The 20,091-nt window shown below is 50.4% G+C and overlaps 1 protein-coding gene across 2 annotated transcripts; it reads left to right on the forward strand.

Annotated features, from left to right (window-relative positions):
- Window positions 1-7,030: 7,030 nt before the first annotated feature.
- TAB1 (TGF-beta activated kinase 1 (MAP3K7) binding protein 1) lies at window positions 7,031-16,036 on the forward strand. 2 transcript variants are annotated; one of them, XM_050915081.1, is made up of 11 exons: window positions 7,031-7,080; window positions 7,962-8,098; window positions 8,291-8,444; window positions 9,077-9,163; window positions 9,730-9,868; window positions 10,340-10,453; window positions 12,798-12,909; window positions 13,018-13,162; window positions 13,551-13,773; window positions 14,071-14,227; window positions 15,277-16,036. In XM_050915081.1, exons 1-11 carry the CDS (start codon window positions 7,048-7,050, stop codon window positions 15,482-15,484), a joined length of 1,509 nt encoding a protein of 502 aa, XP_050771038.1. In that variant the 5' UTR covers window positions 7,031-7,047; the 3' UTR covers window positions 15,485-16,036. The 2 variants fall into 2 exon arrangements, with proteins under 2 accessions (XP_050771038.1, XP_050771046.1); XM_050915089.1 differs by having other exon boundaries at window positions 13,551-13,765; window positions 14,057-14,227.
- Window positions 16,037-20,091: the final 4,055 nt, after the last annotated feature.

The raw sequence follows: 20,091 nt of genomic DNA on the forward strand, positions 1-20,091 counted from the left end.
TCGTGCTTTGGGGGGGGTGGTAGAACCAAGAGGAGGAGGCGGCTATAAATAACCAGCCCTCAGCACAAAAATGTGTTGTACTTTTTGGGAGGAACTGCCCATCACCTGTCCCCTCTCCTTGGTGAGGGGGTGAGGGACCAGGCGCACGAGAAGAGGTACGGACCATACCTGGGGGGTCTACCTGGGGCTCTGTTTTGGGGTGTAGCGCAGGAGCATCTTACATGCCCCTTCTCCCATCAGGGTTACGTAGATGGCTAAACACCATTTGGGGCTGACTGATGAGCAAGCTTTTCTTTATCCTCGTTGGCTTGCTTCCCTCATGTAACCAGCTGATGGCCTCCGGTGGGCTTGAGGTAGGAATGAGCCTCCCCCTCAGAGCCAGCACTTCAGTGAGACACGAGCCAGGTGGCTTCATCCTGGGTTACTGCCCATCTCTGTCCCTTTCCTCCTTGCTTTGTGTGGTAGGAAAGGCATTGGTGTGGCAGGGCAACAGTAGCTACTCGGGCAACTTCTTGCTTTTGCTCATGGGAGAAGACATACTCTCCTTGGGTTGACATGCTTTCAGCTTTTGCAGTGGAGGGTTGGTGGTGGCAGACCTGGGGGTGGGACTCCCCTTGTTAGCACGTAGCTCTTTAAAATGCAATTTCCAGTGGCATTTGGCTGGTTCTGCAGCTGATGAGAGATACGGACCTACTCAAAGGGTTGGTTATCTTATCTTAGGCGCTTCTGATAAGGTGCTGCCTGTTTCTGGTGATCATAGGCAAGACCTGAGCAGCTGGCTGGAACATGTCCCTTTTAGATCCTAAACGTGGGTGAGATCAGCCCCACTCTAGGGATTAGGAGATCAGAGGGAAGGCAGTATAAGCAAAACGGTAAGGCAGCTTTCTTCCCCCTCTGCCATTTGTCCGGATTACAGAGGATTACGCATCCCCTGTTGGGAGCAATGGCCCCTTGATGTCTTCTTATCTTACGAAGCCCCCAAGTAAGGGACTGTTTTGTGGAAGTAGGGGCTGTGAAGGGCAAAGGGATGATGAAACTTTGCCCCAGTTCTACCCGTGGCTTCAGTCTCCTGACGTGTCCCCATCCCCAGCTCACCCGCATCCCCACCACACCGTTCATCGCCTCATCACGCACCCTTCCCCTCCGCGTTATTCCTGGCAGTTCCCTCAGGGGAGGAGGCGTCTTTGTCCCTGCACCCTCGCAAGCACTTGGGAGGACCCGGGAAGGCAGCGTTGCAGGGTGGTTCCCACAGGAGTCTTGGCTCCGGTCCCCAGAGCAGGTACAAGGCAAGGAGCCCGGCGAGGCCACCTCATGCAGCAAGTCCAAACCATCCATCCAGGCAACTCCCTGCTGCCTGTGTGGCATCTGTAACACCATCTGGGCTGCCCTGCCCCTTCCCCTGCCACATTACTGCCTGTGTATAGTATATATATTATATATATATATTTAAAAAGATGTATAATATAAAGCTATACATATATACGTATATACAATGACTCATAGATGGCCTGCCGCATACAGGATCCCCTGAGTGGTCTTGTCTCAGCCCGAGTGTCCCTTCAGCCCTCCTCCCCCTCCACCCCTCGCCCCCATCCGTTCCGAAATCCAACTACAGCGAACCCCGCCACCTCGGCACCTGTGTTTACAATGTCCTATATATTTGTGGTTAACAAAGTGAAGGTGGTAACTACTGGTGTCTCAATAAAGTTATGACGTTCAAAATAACCAAACTATATGGAAAAAAATGGTCTGGATTTTCTTCTTTGGGGAGGGATGGCTTTTTTAGCTCGGTTTACTATGAGAGCACAGCTCCTGCGCTCCTGCACGGCCCGCCGGCAAGTTTAGTGACAATCGGTGGCTTGAATGGAGGAAAGAGACCTAAAGAACTGCCCTTATTGAGAGATACATTTCAGGGGGAGCTAATGATTGCTTGTTTTGCTTGGTCTAAGTTTCAAATCACACACACCGTCAAGTGTCTCTTACCTAATCAGTGAGAAAACATGAGCAGGAGCTTGACATGCCATATTAGAAGTGGACTCTCATTGTGAAACGGATAAGGCTATAGGAGGTGTGGATGGGGGACATACAGGAATACAGGATACAAACCTATATGAAAATAAACATCTGTTTTTCCACACCCGGGGAAGCAGATGTGTTTATTCCTTTGATGTGTCTTTACCTCTGTTCATCTATGTGTGACCATTGCTCGGGTGTCTAGCATAGTACACGTTTTCAAAACATAATCAAGTACGGGGAAACAAGAGCTCTCAGGGCGCTGCCAACAGTGGGTGTCAGTAATTGATAGCCCACCATTAAAAAGGATCTCATTTCAACAGGCTCCGCAATAAAAATAAAATTCAAAATCCCATCCCGTGCCAGGATAAAGCTTCCTTCTCATCCCCTTTTAATGAGCCTGTCACCCGAGTACGTGAGTGTCGCATTTCCCAACCCTTGTGCAGCTTGAGGAGGGTAAGGAGAGGCACGTGATGGCGAACAGGCTCTATCCGGTCCTCCAGACTGTCTCCCCTCTTGGGGGCACAACTGAGCACAAACATGGCGTAGCTTCACATCAGATTATATGCAAAAGTGTTGACAGACCCATCTGTTTTTTGATTTATCTTTGTTTGGACAAAGACCCTTCCTACAGCCCCAGCTTTTGGAGATACCATGCGCACAGAAAGGCAAATGTACATGTTGGCAACAGGTGGAGTTAAAAACTGGTGAGACAAGACGTTGCCAAAAGCAAGCATTTAAGATGAATAAGACTCCAACATTACTAGTTTGTTTGTGTCTTCTAATAATTTGAAATCTCTTTAATTTTGCTTTCTGGTATTTCAAGCTCTTATGAGTCATGTTTTGAAGCTTCTCCCTGCAGCCATGACATCTAGAAACATCATTCTATTATAAAGTTGTTTTTTTAAAAAAAGTTCACATAATCCCAGGACTCAAGGAGATGAAACTTTGTTTAGTGTATCAAGGAATTCAATAAAATCATATGTTTTGGCACAACTGAAACAACCCCGTTTCCCTCCCTCAAAAATCCAGCTGGCCTAAAGCTCTGTACAAACTCTGTTTTGCAGTGATATTTGGCTCTCAGGGGGATCAGCACTCCCTCACCATTCCCCCTTCCCCTGGCAGTAGCTCTCCACACTGGCTCTCCAACTCTCTGGAGGGTGCTGGGGGAAGGAAGCTGCTGTTTCCAGCTCTCCTTCCCTAATGCTTGTTCTCTCTATTGCTCCATCTCTCTTTTTTTGCTGTTCCAGCCTGCCTGGAAATAGTGGCCTGCACAGGAGTGAGGAGCATTAGGGCATCTGCACCTGTGGGAAGCATCAGGCTGCAGTTGGCAGAGGTGGCTGGGGAGACCTTGGGGTGGAGCTGCGTGAGGGCTTGCAATGCCACCCCCTCCACATCCCTTTCTGTAATGGTCTGCTGTAGAAGCAGAGTGAGTGTGGCAAGCTGGCTCTGTCAGAGAGACCCTTCTTTTTTTCCATATTGCCTCCTGCAAGCCTTGCCAAAAATCATGACTTTTGTTTCCAGCCTCAGCCTCTGTTATCATCAAAACAAGGCAGGAAAAAATCTCCCTAAACATATCTCACACATGATCAGTAGAGAGGAACTAAATGATGTGATGGCTTCTGCCAGCTATCCTGTATTTGCTTCCCATTGTGTATGGTTTCCGAGCACCTACAAGAGCACTGCGTTGGGGCTGCCCTATGCTCCCTGCTCCCCACGGCATGTTGTTCAATCACGTTGTTCATCTTTTATCCAGCAGCCCAGCAGTGACCATGCTTCTTCCTTTTCTACAGAGAAAACATTAGTAAAAACAGGAAGGTAGCAGTACAGCTTGGCACCAGAAATACCATGTGTATAATCCCTAGCGTTGGGGACAGAGAAGCAATGAGAAAAAATAATTATAAAAAAAGGGGGGGGGGGCGACACACAGAGAGAGGGAGGAATGAGAAATGTGGGAGTTTAACATGAGAGAGGGAGCTGTGGATCTGGTAGTCACTGAATCATATAATTAATTAATTGGTGCATGGATGATGAGGTTCAGCGACTGATATCCTGCATTCTTGGTGAGAGTTTGGCTGCATGAGAATACAGCATGGTAATTTCTGAGAGGATTTACAGAAGGTAAGAAGCATAAATAAAACAAAGGATAAAATACACTTGATCAATACAGCCAACAAAAACTCTTGTTGGTGCAGTATTTCATCTTGCAAGTGCTGCATAAAGCTATTGGTCTCTGTGAGCAGATACTCACGAAGCACCACACCAGCTTCGGTGGCCTTTGGAGGAGTGTGAAATGCTGGACAAATATGCATTTAGCACTGCAAGTAGCCTCGTTTGGTAAATCTTACTATTCACTTTTTCCAGGCCAAGTAGTTAATTGCCTCACTCAAGGTTAGGACAGAAGCTCAGTGACAGAACCACAGGAATATCCAGACAGAATCTGGCACAAGTATTTTCACCAAGAAAAAAATGTTTTGCACCAGGTCTGTGTTCCAGCCCAAACGGGCAGGAAAAAAATAAACCAGAATGACAAAGATTAGCGACTATGAGCTGAAGCCAGACATTTAAATTAGGAACAGAGCACATTTTTAACTGCAAGAGGTGACTAGTCATTGTACAAACAAGGAAAGCGGCAGCTTTTCTCTCTCGTAGCTTTAGGAAAGTTGTTTTGCTCTCATTGAGATCACATTCTGCCCTATCGCACCCACACACAGGCTCTGCTCTTGTTAGTCTCAAAAGGACTCACTTATGGATATAAGATGACAGAAATTACTCCGAAATTCCCAGTCCTGCAATGCGATACACACTGGCAGTCTCTGAGCGCACCCGAAGCCTTGCTGATTTCAGTGGCGCTCTGAGCAAGGACAGGGTCTGCCTGTGCTCATCAAGGTGCATGACTGCAACCTTGAATGTCATTAAATAAGCATAAGCTTCTGCTGCAATGCTGAAAAAGTGACATCGTGTTTTAAAGCAGAGAAACTCACCCGTGACTTTTTAATGACACGGACAATGCTGTTCTACACATATTTCTGCAGCACCAGGAATTCTTCTTGATACTGGTAAGAAAACAAATCTTTATCAGTACTAAATCTGTCCATTCTACTTTTAATTTTAATGCAGACTCAAGACCTATTCCTATAATTATTTGTACCCACTCACAGCTTTACCCACAGGAATACTCCAAATGACATCGGTGAGACCAAGCTTATACAGAAAGCTAAACGTGCAGAAACTTGTTTGTAGACTGAGGTTCTAAATTTAGCATTTTCTTCTATCTTTGGCCAATATAACCTTTAAAAAAGTAATTCTGCCTGTGTACCTAAGTCTGCTTGAATGGCTGAATATTTGTGGGTCTTGTGTGAAGCGGAAGGATTTGTAATCTTTGTGTATTTGGAAGAAAACAATGTAACAAAACAGTAGGCAAAGGATTTACAGGAAAAGGCGCTGGAATCCTCTGGCAGGATCCCCTGCAGCAAAAACCATCGTTCCATAGAATGATGTTTATTAACTGGCAATTATTTCTGAAGTGCATCTGACGCCACAAAGATGTCATTAAAAGAGTATCAAGCCACTGCTGGAAGTCAAGACTACTTAACACTCCCACCCTCACCACAATTGCACTGCTACACATGACTGAAACTGCATGTCTCTTATGTTGGAGCCCCTTCAGCCTCGATTCACACAGGGAAACGTGCTCTTCCCCAAGCCCCCTACTGCCGCAGCCAGCCTGCATACATCACTCACTTCAAGACACATCACTCGCACACCTCGAGGTCTCTTCAGCTGACTTATAATGTTAAGAAAGGTGTGGGAGTGATTCTTGTGTCTTCCCTCCTGCTCCAGCTGAGCTGATTCAATGGAAGCTGTCCCTCCTGAAACAGCCTACCTCAGCCTAGAAAGGATCTTAAAGAGCAAAATCAGCAATCTCTGGTTTTGTCTGTATCGTTCAGGCAGGCACACAAGTGATTTTACTGTTGTGCCTGACTCAAGACTACCAAGGACTGCTCCAAACTGCAGTGGGTACTGAGAACCACCTGTCAGCTGTTCTCATCTTCCCATCGCTGGGCTGAGGGCATGGTCCCGCTATGTCCTTGTTATGGCCTGCAAAAGAGGGTGCAAAAGAGGTGGGAAGCAGGAGACGGACTCCAAGCTGAGACAAATGGACGCCTCTTGTGGTGTCCATGGAGCAGCAGTGCAGCTGAGAGCTGGTATCTTGGGCTTACCTGAACTTGGTCTTCCCTAGAGGTTGCACAGAACATGACGTGGTGCTGAGAAAAACATTTTAACACCCAGCTCCCTCAGGGCTCTCTGGCGCCCAAGGTGACCCCATTTCACAGGATCCTCACAACCCTGCCCCTCTTCCCTCCCCCTCCACACACGTTCGCAGTGGTGGCCAAAAGGTGCTTCCTTCTCACACAACCGAAGGCCTCAAGGTAAGAAATGGAGATGTCTTCATTCCCCCTAGGCAAAAGGAAGGGGTAACGACAGGGCAATTCTAAAATATTTCACTGCCGTGGGATTTCTGTCCTCAGGGAGGTGAGCTGAGCACGCTCTCTCCTCCAGCCACGCAGGCAAGCATCACGCTGGGGCACCACCGCAGGCTCCCCGATACCACGGCGCCCGCAGGGGGGTGCACGCTTCACCGGGGTATCACTTCGGGAGCCCCAGAGAGTTCCACAGCATCGCTCAGGCCACCTTTTCAAGTGCCCTGAGAGCCGGCACGGCAGTGCGGCCTCACGGCTTGGGAACCACGCTGTGGGAACAGACGCCGCCTCAGCGGGGGAGGGGGGGCGGAGCCTGAGGAGGTGCACGCGCGCGCCTGCGCTCGAGCGCACCCCGCCGCTCTCGCCCATTGGGCGGGGGGGGGAGGCAGGGGCGTGGCCACCCCCCGCGCGGGTGGGCGGAGCCGGTCGCCGCCGGGGCGGGATGGGGGGGGAGGCGGGTTCCTGAGGAGCGGCCGCTCTATCCGGCGGACTCGTCTGCTCTGGAGGAGAAGCGGGCGGGGAGGGGGGAGGAGGTCGCTCCTGCTCCAAGATGGCGGCGCAGAGGAGGAGTCTGCTGCAGAGTGTGAGTGGCACCTTCCCCCCTCCATGCACACGCACCCCCCCAGGTGGGTGCGAGGGGGTACCCGGGCCTCCTCCTCGTCCGCCCCCCCCCCCCCCCCCCCGCCGTGCCGTGTGGGAAGGGGGAGGCCCGGCGAAGGCGGGGAGCGTCCCCCTTCAGTGGGGAGGTGGGTTGCTGCCCTCCCGCCCCCTGTGCCGCCTGAAGGCGGGGAGGGGCCCCCCAACCTGCAGGGGGGCCCTGCGTGGTCATCGATCCCCACGCTGGGCTGGCCTGCCGCTCTGCAGCGCTGTGGGACTGGCGGCGGCGGGTGGCAGGTGGCTGGGGGGGCCGTGCCTGTGCTGCGGGCTTCGGGGTGCTCCGCCGTGTTGAGGGGGCAGCTGGCGTTTGCAGGCCGTGTGTGCGTGTTCTGGCAGCGTGCACCAGGGAGATGGCGGCCCCAGGGATGCCCCTCTAATTGCTGGCAGCAGCAGCAGCAGCGCCCCAGTCCCCTTGTCCTGGGTGAGCGTACTCCAGCGGGGACCAGAGCCTTCCCTGTACTCCCGTGCCACGGATGCGTGAGGGTCTGATTCACCAAATGAGTAGCTAAGCTAGCGCTGTGCTGTATCGAGTGTAAAAACTCGGGTGCAAATTTCACTTCTGGTTTCTTGTTAGCAAGAGCCGGAGGTGCAGCCAGACCTCAGCTTCAGAGGGAAAGGAAGTGGTAAGTGATCCAGTTCTGCAGCAGGGAATATGAAGTTATTGGCGGGGGTGGTGTGCTACCCTGTTAGCAAAGGGAGAAGGGTTGAGAAGAGGGTGGGGATGGACTTGTAACCTGTACTGGACCAGGATCGTCACTTTAGGCTGTGTGGGGTTTACATGGTCTCTTTCCTCTTTCTGTCTCCCAGGAACAGCAGCCCAGTTGGACAGACGACTTGCCATCCTGCCATCTCTCCGGGGTGGGCTCAGCTCCAAACCGCTCCTACAGTGCAGATGGCAAGGGGACAGAGGGTCACCCCTTGGAAGATAACTGGTTAAAATTCAGGTAAGTGGGTTGCACCTGGGACACAGACTCCTGCAGACACAAGGGCAGATAAAAGTGGTATTTAGTTTGTCACACACGACTCAGAAGAAGAGGGTGGGGCCCGAGCATGCAGGAGGTGTCTGGAGGAACTTGTTATGTGTGTCTGTGTCTCACAGACATCTGTGACCTCTTTGCTTCTGCCCTCTTTGACAGGAGTGAGAACAACTGCTACCTCTATGGTGTCTTCAATGGCTATGATGGCAACCGAGTCACCAACTTCGTGGGTCAGAGACTCTCTGCAGAATTGCTGCTGGGCCAGCTACATGCAGATCACAGCGATGCTGATGTGCGTCGAGTTCTGCTGCAGGTAAAGAAGCTTTGGCTGGGAACGGCTCCTGCTTCTCACACTACCCACCTCCTCTTTTTGCCACCAGGGGAGCAGCATCTGGTTTCTGTGGGGGTTGGAAACATCTGCCAATGATTACAAGTGCACTCATCCTGAGCAGCTGTAGTGCTTTGTTTCACTCCCGCCTCATACCCATCTGTCCCCCTGGTTCTGTCAGCAGAGCTGAGAGCTCTCCAGGAAGCTGCAGCTAGTCTTCACTGGACATGTAGGAACAAGTCAGCCTGTGAAGGAGATGACAGTGAGTGAGAGGGGGAAGTTAATGTGTGGGGAGATGGATTTGTGAGTGCGCTTTCTTGAGTGGTAGGCAAGTTCTTACAATCAACACACAAAATCAGATAGGTCTTTGACATGGCTGTGAATGTAATTCTTATGTTTTTGTCTCCTGTTTTGAGTTGTTGCAGATTGTTTTTACAAGCTGTTAACTAGTTGTGCTGAAATAATTGTGTTTCAGTGTGATGTAGTGATCCTTGAATGTCTGTATGTACAGTGATCATCCACTCTTATGAACCAGTCTTAGGGAGGTGGGGATGAGTAGCCTCAAAGGTCTGTAGGCATTGGATAAGAGCTTAGTTTCTCTTTATGGCCTTTTTTAGGCTTTTGATGTGGTGGAAAGAAGTTTCCTGGAGTCCATTGATGATGCCTTGGCAGAGAAGGCCAGTCTGCAGTCCCAGCTACCAGAGGTAATGTAGCCTTAAGAACAGAGATTGCTGGAGGTCCCACCTTCCAGATTGCTGGATGAGGTTTGGGCATATTAGTCAGTCTGGTCCAAGGGAGGCTGTAATTGAAAATTATTTCTCTGTGGCTGTCTTCTGGGAGCTTGCGTGAAGTGAAGCAAGCATCTTGGTCCATTTCCCACAGTTCCCACTGTTCATACGGGCACTACTTAGACCCATCATTGGTTATCTTAGTAAGGAACGGAACATATAATGGAGAGGAGTTCAACCTGTATGCCTGGCTCTTCCAGGACAAAGCCATGTGACGCAGATGAGAGGCAAGTCCTCAAATTTGCATGGCATCTGGGCAGATGTGGATTCTGTTCTTCAGGTGAACTGGACTGTCATCTCCAGAACCTTATCAGAGCCATGTCATTTGTTAGGATTGAACAAATAATTGTATGTCTTGCACAGTCTTGTCATGAGGCTAAGACATGCCAAGACGAGTCCCCTCCCTACAGAATTTTGATTCCAGCTGTGGTTTCTGTGTTGTGGACTGTGTGTTTAAGCTTCCCCTTCATTTTGGGTTCCAGGGTGTCCCTCACCACCAGCTGCCTCCTCAGTACCAGAAGATTGTGGAGAGATTGAAGGTTGTAGAGCAGGAGATCTCTGGAGGAGCCATGGCTATTGTGGCTGTTGTTCTCAACAACAAGCTCTATATCGCCAATGTGGGTGAGTTGTTTTTTGTCAGCAGCTCAGTCTAGGCGTTTCTGAGGATGGCTGCGGTTCTAGGAAGTGAAAGAAATTTTAATGTGGGGGACAGTTTCTTTGGTCTGTGGCCAAGGAGTGATACGCTTGTTACTTATAGGAGCACTTGAAATCAGCCTGGCTCTTTATCTCTGCAGATGTTGGCTGATGCAGTGTGTATGACCAAAGAACAGAGGGAAAATGGGTTGAGAGGCGGTAGTGCAGGTTCATGGAGAAATGGAGAGCTTTCTTGTGAGGTACCGGCTCAGGCCTAGATGAAGAGCCAGGCCTAATATGCTGCTAGCAGGGCTACTTTTTGGAGATCATGTTGAGACAGTACATGAGCCTTTCTCTTTTCTGTCTTTATTCCCCTCTCCTGTTGTTTTTCCATTTGGATATGTTCTCCCTCTTAACGGCAGAGCTATCTGGTGCCTCATCTTGCTGCTCCCACTGCAGGTACCAATCGGGCACTGTTATGCAAGTCCACGGTGGATGGGCTGCAGGTGACTCAGCTCAACGTGGACCATACGACAGAGAATGAGGATGAACTTTTTCGCTTCTCCCAGCTGGGTGAGTGTTGGGTTTCATGTTCTTATCTGAGAACATCGCATGCCTCTGTTTATCTGGGGCACTAGGAATGACTCAAGCCACTGGAAACAATAAATGACCACAAAAAGAAGCTTACTGTGGTTTCAAATGACAAGTTCAGTGCCTTCTTTTTTTGCATATCTAGCCATTGTGAGGCTACAGAGTAAGTTCAGCTCACTGAACGAGCAGAAAACTATCCTTTTTTTTTTCAAGTTTTGAGTGTTAGTTTTGTGTCCGACTGCCAAACTGACATTGATTTGCCCTCCAGCTGTGTGATTGCTGGAGTCGATAGGAAGGCAGGAGTGGAAGCACGCAGCAGAGGGTAGAAGCGGGATGGACAGTATATGACTGCTCCTTTGGAGGTAAACCACAGTTATGCTGGGTTAAGTTCTGTGTGATGCCACACCCTCGGGATGGTGCGTTTCAATATGCCGTTGTACAAGCTGCTGCAAAAAAAGCAGCTACGCTTCAGACAGAGCCAGGCCAAGCACTGGCATTTACTGTTCTCACATCAGTAACTATTGAACTCTTAATGCTGACATTTTGCTTTAGGCAATTTCCCTTTTCCTTTACAGTGTTTGACATGTTTTCTTTCTCGGTTTAGAACTAGCCCAGACCATTTGTGTGATTGTTAGTACCAAATTCTTCTTATTGAGATACTTATGTCCTGTACCTTTCTTTAGGTAGATCTAATTTGATGTTCTTCATTAGCTTCACCTGGTAGATATAGTCTTATCTGGTGAGGCTGTTGATGTGGTAATTTTCTGCTGCTGGGTCTTGTTTTATTCTATTTCTCTTCCATTTCCTCTTACTCATAGTCCTGCAGTAGGGGTATGTGCTATGAAACAGAAGACTGAATACAAGAATCCAGGGAAAGAGACCCTTTGACTGCCTTTCTGCTGCCAAAAATGCAGAATTTAGCTGCAGTCCATAGCAGAACAGGGACCTGCTAGAAATACCAACCTTTAAGTTGGCACAGCAGTGGCTCTCCTGCTGGCAGTCCCAGCAGAAGGGAGAGCCTGTGGAACAAGCCAGAGTGCACAGGCTGTTTTGGGGGCCCAGAGGAGGTTGTTGTAGGGCTAGGTTGAAGCACAGTAATAAGAGGTGGTGGGGATAGCATTTGTCATGATGGTGCCTGTGTCGCACCTCTCCTGGGGGAAGGGAGGGAGAGGTCTTGTGCCTTTGTGGCTCTTCACCCAGCACATTGCAGCTTGTTCAGTGCTCCCGGAGAGTTGCTGTGATTTAGACACAACCTCTCTGGCGTGCTGCGAGCCTCCCTGTGTTTGTGTCTGTCGATAGCGTGTATCCCCCTGCCGGGAGCTGGCAAATGAGCCAGGCCATGTTGATGAGTCAGCTTTGGTCCGCAGCAGATGGCAGAGTTGTGTCTTACTGCTGGGGTAGGTGTGGAGCCATCTGTGCAGTGAGGCTTGGTTTGACTCAGAGGGAGAGTTTCAGTTGGACCCCTGCCTTCACCTTGTACTGAGGACAGTCATCCCTAGATAAAATCTCAAAATAACATTTTCTGCCTGTTAGCTCTAGGTATAACCAGGAAAGGGGAATTGCCAGAACAGACCAGGTAAGTGGCTTGTCTGCTCTGAGCCCTGCCTCAAATAGTAGCTGCACCCAGATGATCCCTGTTAGAACCTTTTTCAAGGTGGGATTCCTTCCTAGCCCCTGCTGGAGGTATATCCCCTTAAATTTATTTAAATAAATACTTGTTTGGTCATTGTCCGTATTTTAGGAGTAGCCCACATCAGTTTGAGCACTTGGGCAAATTCAGTGCCTCTTGTAGATAGTTCTCCTTTTCTCCCTCTGCAATCTAGTGTATTAGTGAAATTGTCATGTGGAGTTTAGGAGCAGGGTTCAATAATAGGCGAAAGAAAAAGCAGAATCCTTCACATACGTTTTCCTCCTTCCTGCCTTCTCTTCCCATCGCACAGTCCAGAGCTGACAGGCGCAGATGTTCCCCTGCCTTTTCAGCGAATGCCTGCGCACCCAGGCCAGCTGCCGCCGGTGGCTTTGGACCAGGATGTGGGCTTTGTCTCAGGGCCAACCGTTGCATTCAGAGTGCGCGTGTCGGGCTGTGTGCATCTCTCTCCTTCTCTCTCCTTCCCAGATTGCAACTAATGAAAATGTCCCTTGGAACACAGCAAACTGCTCTTCCTTTTCTCCCGGTTGGGCTCCTGATGATTCTTTGGCATCTTGTTTTGTCTTACAATTCTCTTTAGCTGTGAATATTTCTTTTCTCATTCCTGACAGTGTAACCAGAGGAAGTCCTGTAAGTTTCCCAAAGTAAATTAAACTTTCTTGGTTTTCAATCTGGCAGGCTTGGATGCAGGGAAAATAAAACAAGTGGGAACTATTCGTGGGCAGGAAAGCACTCGGCGCATTGGAGATTACAAAGTCAAATACGGCTATACTGATATTGAACTGCTCAGGTCAGAAAAACTCAACTTTGTGGTTTCAAGCCCTCCTTTTCTTCATGACCCCTCCATTCTCACCTACTGTGTCACCATTAAATACCAAATAACACTCTCTCTTTCCAGTGCTGCTAAATCTAAGCCCATCATAGCAGAGCCTGAAATCCACGGAGGGCACTCGCTGGATGGGGTGACTGGCTTCTTGGTGCTCATGTCTGAAGGGCTCTACAAAGCACTGGAGGCAGCTCATGGGCCTGGGCAGGCCAACCAGGTGAGCCTGCTCACATGGGAAACGTTCCCTTGGCTATTGACTCACTCCGACAGTGTTAGCTGCTGTCATACAGACCTTTCCTCTCATCTGTCCTGTGAGTGCTGGCCAGGTTGAATGCCTGTGCCACCCCATTCCAGTCTGTAATAATAGGGGAGCTGCTTTGCGGAGCCAGTTCTTCTAGGCAGCTGCCTTTCCCTTAGGAGTAGCCCATTAAAAGGAATGGGATGATTCAAGGCACAAGGGCTCATATCAGCAGGTGAGACTGGCAAGCATCACAGTTGGATGAGTTGCCATAAAAACTCTTAGATCAGATGGCAGGAAAAGGTTTCCTCCAAAATCTCTAAACATCCTTCCTCTCCTCCCCCCCCCCCCCCCCTTCTCTGCTCAGGAAATCGCAGCCATGATAGCCACAGAGTTTGCCAAGCAGACGTCGCTGGATGCTGTGGCACAAGCAGTAGTGGACCGGGTTAAGCGGATCCACTGTGACACTTTTGCCAGTGGGGGGGAACGCTCCAAGTTCTGTCCCCGGCATGAAGACATGACGCTGCTTGTGAGGAATTTTGGGTACCCCCTGGGTGAGATGAGCCAGCCCACGCTGACACCCACGCAAGGTATGTTGGAGAGAGAATGAAACAAAATGGAGGGTGGAAGATAAGATCTTGTGTTTGATCCAGCACTGACCTAACATCGGGAGAGGAGATACTCAGTGTGGAAGGAATTTTCTTATTAAAGGGATTATTGGCTTCTGAGACGTAGACTCTGTGACAATTTGACAGAATACAGGACAGCATTTAAGAACGGCAGTTTAATATAAATTCTTGGGTTCTTTGGCCTTTCTTTGCCGCTGTGCACCCCCAGTCACTCATGTCTCAGCTGCATTTTATAACTCTTGTTTTCTCCCTTCTCAGGAGGCCGTGTCTACCCAGTCTCTGTGCCATATTCCAGTTCCCAAAGCACAAGCAAGACGAGTGTCACGCTGTCTCTTGTCATGCCTTCCCAAGGCCAGATGGTCAACGGTGCCCACAGCAGCTCAACTCTGGATGAAGCCACCCCCACACTCACTAAGTAAAAGTCCTGCTCTCTTGCTACCCGCAGTTTTTCCCTGCACCTCACACTGTGTAAAGTGGTTGAAAAGCAGAGACACCTGTCAGTTACCTGTCAATCATTCCCTTATCTGGAGTGTGGCCCTCGTGACTGCAGCACTGACAGCCAGCATAACGTGTTAGCTGGAAAGTGATTGTGTGAGGAGTGGGAATGAGTAACGCGAGCAGCTCTGAAGCCAGCTCTGGGAACATGCCTTGGGAGTAGCATCTGCTGCTGTTCGCAGAGGGCACTCTGGCAGCGAGCAGCCCTTCTCTTTGGATCTTGTGTGCCAAGTGTGTTGGGTGCTGTGCATGGAGGGAGTGTGGGTGCCCTTCATTTTAATAAGGCAGTGGGGCTATGCAGGTCACCTGTAAGGCTGCTGGAGAGGCTGCGCTGCACCAGTTGGCTTGCTCAGAGGCAGAGGCCAGGGTAGAAAAAAAGGATAAAGGTTAGAACTGGATCCTGGTTGGATCCACTTTGCAGGATCATACTAGTTAGTGGCTCTGGTTTAGGTTCAGCCTTTGGCACAGGGTGGTGTGTGTGCACGCTGCAAAGTGAAGAAGCTCTCTGGTTATTGTGTTCTGGTAGCTCCAGAAACAATGAGGCTGACGCACTAGAGCTGCTTTGGCAGCAATGCAGGTCACACAAGAATAGCTTTCCTTGCTGCCAGACTCTTCCCGTAAAGCTCATACCGTATGGGTATGGGGAGGCCAGCAGAGTGCATGCCTTCCCCCCCAGGTTGTTTTTCCTGCTTCCTCTCCTCTGTTCCTCAGACGCCTGGTTGTACTTAAGGCCTTCCAGTTAAATGTGAATTGGATATCTTTGGCGTTCATCAATTCCAAGCAGTTCTCAACGCTTCTAGTGCTCTGATAGAGCAAGAGACTGCAACTTTCTACCTGTTTGCTAAGGATAGCTTGATCTGTGAAGAAGCTGGCACTTGTTCTGGTGCTTTTCTTGCCCAAAGCATCAGATGGGGCAAAATAAAGATGCTTGTGTTCTCTCTCCCTCTCTCTCTCTCTTTCTCTCTATAGCCAAAGCCCAACTGTGACGCTCCAGTCGACTAATACTCACACGCAGAGTAGCAGCTCAAGTTCAGATGGGGGTCTCTTCCGCTCCCGACCCACCCACTCGCTCCAGCCAGATGAAGATGGGCGTGTGGAGCCCTACGTGGATTTTGCAGAGTTTTACCGGCTTTGGAACATGGACCATGGCGAGCAGGGAGCACTGACTGTGTCCTAACATGGAAATCTGCCTCTTCCAGACACCCTGCGCTCGGCTGCGTGAGCAAAGACTGAGGCAAGAATGAGAGCGCTCCACCGAGGGCTGCGTGCTGCCGAGAGTTAACTCCTATCCAGGATGTGCTGAACACTGGGCTGGGGAGCGTGCACAGCGCGCTCTACACACGTGTTGCCTGTGCCATGCACCCAATCCTGACCAGCCTCGTTCCCTCGGAAGCCTTGTGAATAGGGGAAGGGGTCTTGAATGCAACCCTCGCTGCAGGTTTTTGCAAATAAAGATGCAGAGAGGACTCCCTCTGGATAATGCAAGAGTAGGGGCCTGTACAAAGGCTGTGTGTGTGTGTGCGCGTGTGTAGGTGTACGCGTGTGTGCCTGCGTGTGTGTGTGTGCTGTCATAATGTTTCCACAACTCAGTTCATAATGCTGTGATTCCAGTGTTCAACTCCATAGAAGATACCTCTATTTTGCAGAATAAATAACTTATAGCTACACTCATTGGCACCTATGTGGCTTGCTCTCTTCCTTACGATGTTGTGTGTGGGTGTGACAGCTCTTCCTGGTGAAACCCTCTGTTCCTCCAGAACAGGGAGTTGCACCTTGCAGCAGGCAAGCTTCTGTTGTAAAGGTGGCCTGAGCACTTGCAGGTGACTTAAAAGCATAAGGTCTTTGTCCCATGCTTACTTATTTGCTGAGTTTTGGCACTGGATTATGGCTTGGAGTTAAACTATAAATTCAGATTATTGGTTTTTGTAGGCAAAATGCATATCGTTTCCCTTAATGCAGGTCATCTGGAAAGTTGTAGAGGGCAGGTGGAGTTTGTAACAGTTTTCCTCTACAGGCTTCTGGTAGTCCACAGCAGGAAGTCACATGTGGATAGAACCAAAGCTATGTCATGATGCGGCTGCCTTGAAGATGCAGGTGTGCACCCCTCGTGTCAGAGCAGAGAGGTGGGCAGCGAGGAGAGGAGGGGTCCTGTTGGTCTGCTGGCTACGCACTGGGTCAGCCGAGGCCTGGACTAGCTGGCAGAGGCATCGGGATCACGGCAATCTTCCTCTTCAGTTCAGGCTTCTGACGGCAGGCGGCAAGCAAGCCTCTTCCCTCCCTGCTCCAGCTTTCCCCTTCAGCCTGCCTCACTGGCTCCCTGGGGAAGGAGCCTTTCCCCAGCAAACACGGGGAGGCCTCGGGGGTGACTGCTATGCCGCATCACCTTGTGCCTCTGTGGGGAGTTGTGATAAGGCACCAGGCAAAGCCACGAGAGGGCTAGAGGAGATTACAGGAGAAATGGCAAGTGAGGGAACCGGCCTGAGTTCCTTCCCGGATGTATTTTTGCTTCCAGGCTGGTCACCTTAGGAAGGAGAAGGGGAATGGGAAGGGATCAGGATGAAGTAGCAGAGGATGTACAGTCAAAGACCCATGTGTAGCCAAGCCCTGGTGCGTGCAGGTTCAAGGCACTTGTGACGTGCCAGCTTAGAAAGGAGCTGAGGGGGATTTATCCCTTTGGATAAATCAAATAGCACTGAGTGCCCTGAGGCAAGATCTGAGCTTACTGAGAAATACGTGGGCAGGATCAGAGCGGTGAGAAACACCCATTTCCTCGGAAGGCACAACAGGGATCCCTTGCACATAGATGGGTGGCTCTCCGCCACTGCCCCCTCCAGGTCCCGCTGGCACGGCTTTGCCCTGCAGGGTTTCATGTGAATTGTGTGGGGGGCTCTGCTGCTGGGCTGCCTGCAGAACCTCACGTTTCCCTGCCCTCCTGTAGTTCCCAGGAAGGCTGGGTGTGCTGAACGTGCCGGCACAGGTGCCTACCGTCGAGACTCTTCCAACCCTGCCAGGGAAGTGGCGTTCAGTGGCATGGAGGGAAAGGCAGCAGAGTTCTGTGAGGTTTGGTGCCTTGTCCCCAAGGCTGACCAAGGCAGGGGCTGGCAGTCCCTCACCCGTGTCCTCTGCCCTGCGAGGAGCAGGGAGTTCAGGTATCTGAGCCCAGCTTTGCCTTGTTGTCTAGGACCGCTCCGAAATGCTGTTTGACCTGGGGATCCTATCCTTTCCTCCAGGTTGTTGTGTGGCTATTTAATAGGATGGTGCGATCCTGGTACGGACTAAAATGGAGTTGAAGAGGTTTTATCCTATTCTGCGTTCCCTAACCTGGCACGGATTTCGATAGCTGTATAAACAAGTCTTTCTTGCTTATTCCCCCATCCCATTTATCTATGGTATTTGCTAACTTATACCGAGAACAGTTCCAATGGGAAATATTCCAGCATGTGGATGCTCCAGATAAAAGTTTAAGAATTGCCAAACACACTTATATAAAGCAGATCACACAAACCAAACTTATCCTTTGGCATAATTACCAGTTTATGAAGTATGAAAAAATAAAGTGGGTAGGAGTGGGTGGATCACACTAAGCTGTGTCTGTACAGCCACTGGAAAAAAGATGAGGAAAATAGGTTTTCTGTACTTGCTATGTAAACCATGGCTTAGGAGTCCAGGTCAAAGAAACAGACTGAACATTGTGTATGGGGGAAGGAGGCTCGTGCACGAATGTAGGTATTTAATAGTGTCCTTAGGGAGCGATGGGAAGATGCAGGCTGTAACAACAGTGGAAAAACCTCCTCTCCCCTGCCCCTTTAAAATGAAGGAGTGGATGGAAGAGGACAGAACCAGAGCGATCTGGAGAAACAAGAGCAGGGGCCTTTTTGCAGTGTAGTGAAATTCAAAACCACTAGAAACTTAAAGTCCTAGGCAGAAAGAGAGAAAACAGTGCAGCTATGCACAAGATTGCTGGAGAGGAGCTGGCAAACTAAGATCTGAATATGCAGAATAAGTCTGCCATAAAGGCAGCTAATCTTATTTTTGAAGAGGTGTTCCCCTGCGAGACAAGGGTAGAAATGAGAAGCCCTGTCCCTGGAATGGAAGCAGCGGGGATGCTCTGCATGTCCCCAATCCCTGGGTGCTGGCTGAGGGTCGTTAGAGGTGCTCAGGCTGTGGCTGGTGAGACAGGCTGGGAGAAGGTCCTCGTCCCAATGCTCACGGGCATGCAGCGAGGTGAGCAGGCAGCCGAGCTGAAGTGGCGTGCTGAGGATTCGGCAGGGCCAAAGATGATACAAAGACTTTAGATGCTCTTGGGGAGGACTGAAGCCACGTGCACCTCGCTGCATGCCAGGGGCATGGAGAAAACCCAGCAAAGACTGGAAAGGGCTTTGTAGACTCCCTGCTGCCTTTGAGGACCTGCAGAAAGAGCTGACTGAAAGAGGAGGCCATGTCAGGGCTGGTTTCAGTATGGAGTTGGGGCTTGCGTTGCTCTGGAGTCAAAGCGGTGCCTCTGTCCCGAGCCATCCCCAAAAGCCTTCTCTTGGCGTGCACTCTTGCTTCTCCCCAAACCACTGTTATCACCTCACCGAGTGGAGGTGCCTGGGTGGGAGACAGGAGGTGCCCCATCATTCCTCCCATCCCTAATCTTCTGTCCCTCCTTGCTCTTCTTCCCCTGAGAAACCTTTCCAGCAGCCCGGTGGGGAGCACCCAGCACCGGTGGAGTGGGCTCAGTGGGTGTTGGTGAGACACCCTTGCTGGCAGCTGTCTGCACCTTCTGCCCCCACCTGAGACAGCAGCGGCAGCAGCAGAGAGAGCAATGGCGGCCATCAGGAAGAAGCTGGTGATCGTGGGAGATGGTTCTTGCGGAAGGACGTGTCTGCTGATTCTGTTCAGCAAGGACCAGTTCCCCGAGGTCTACGTGCCCACCGTGTTCGAGTGGTCTACGTGCCCACCCCATCTCACAGTCCCAGGACAAGCAGGGAGGCCTCTGCAGTGCTGGGAAAGGGCGGTTTCCAAAAAACACTTGGCTGGGTTGTGTCCACTCCAGCATGGGGTGGAAATAAGCCATCAGAGGGGGACCTGGAAACTCCCGGGCTGCCTTGGGGTATGGGGGTCTGCAGCCACAGGGGGCCCTTCGATGCCACCTAAAACTGAGATCCTCACCATCTCTGCCGCTGAAGGATCACCGGAAACTTTTTTATTTTAAGGTCTCCATTAGCTGAGCAGCACACCCATTTATAACAAAATCTTTAAATAGCGGAAGGATAGCCAGGCAGGGTCACGGCTGGCAGTTAGTGCTCAGCTCTGGTACACTGTCTGTGGGCAAGTCACGCAGGGCTTGGGTTTTCTTTGGCGGCCGAGGCATCAGCTGAAGCTCACATGGGCTGGTTTGTTCCCACTCACCTCTTACTTTGCACTCGGTTGCTTTTGACACACCTGGACTTTCCAATAGTGAAGAGGCACACGGTGAGTGAGTGCCACTCGGTGCCACCAATGCTCCCTGGACCATGCAAGGGAAACGCAGCATCCTCGACCAGAGTATCTGCTCCCTCAGCTGCCATGCTCTGAAGAGGAAGGAATGTGTTCCTCTCCCCTCTCCCCTTTTTTTTTTCCACCACATTAAGGTTTTGAGGGTGTTAGGAGATAGCAGAAGGGTTTGTGGCACCACTGAAAAAAATGCCGCAATTGGTCTCCTGTCGTCAGGGGGCAGAGATAGCCATAGCTGAAGGGTGAAGCTGCCTAAAATATATAAATATTTTTTAATTTGATAGCTAATAGATAGTCGTTTATGTA

Source organism: Gymnogyps californianus, chromosome 1 (genome assembly GCF_018139145.2).
Source record: "Gymnogyps californianus isolate 813 chromosome 1, ASM1813914v2, whole genome shotgun sequence".
NCBI lineage: Eukaryota > Metazoa > Chordata > Aves > Accipitriformes > Cathartidae > Gymnogyps > Gymnogyps californianus.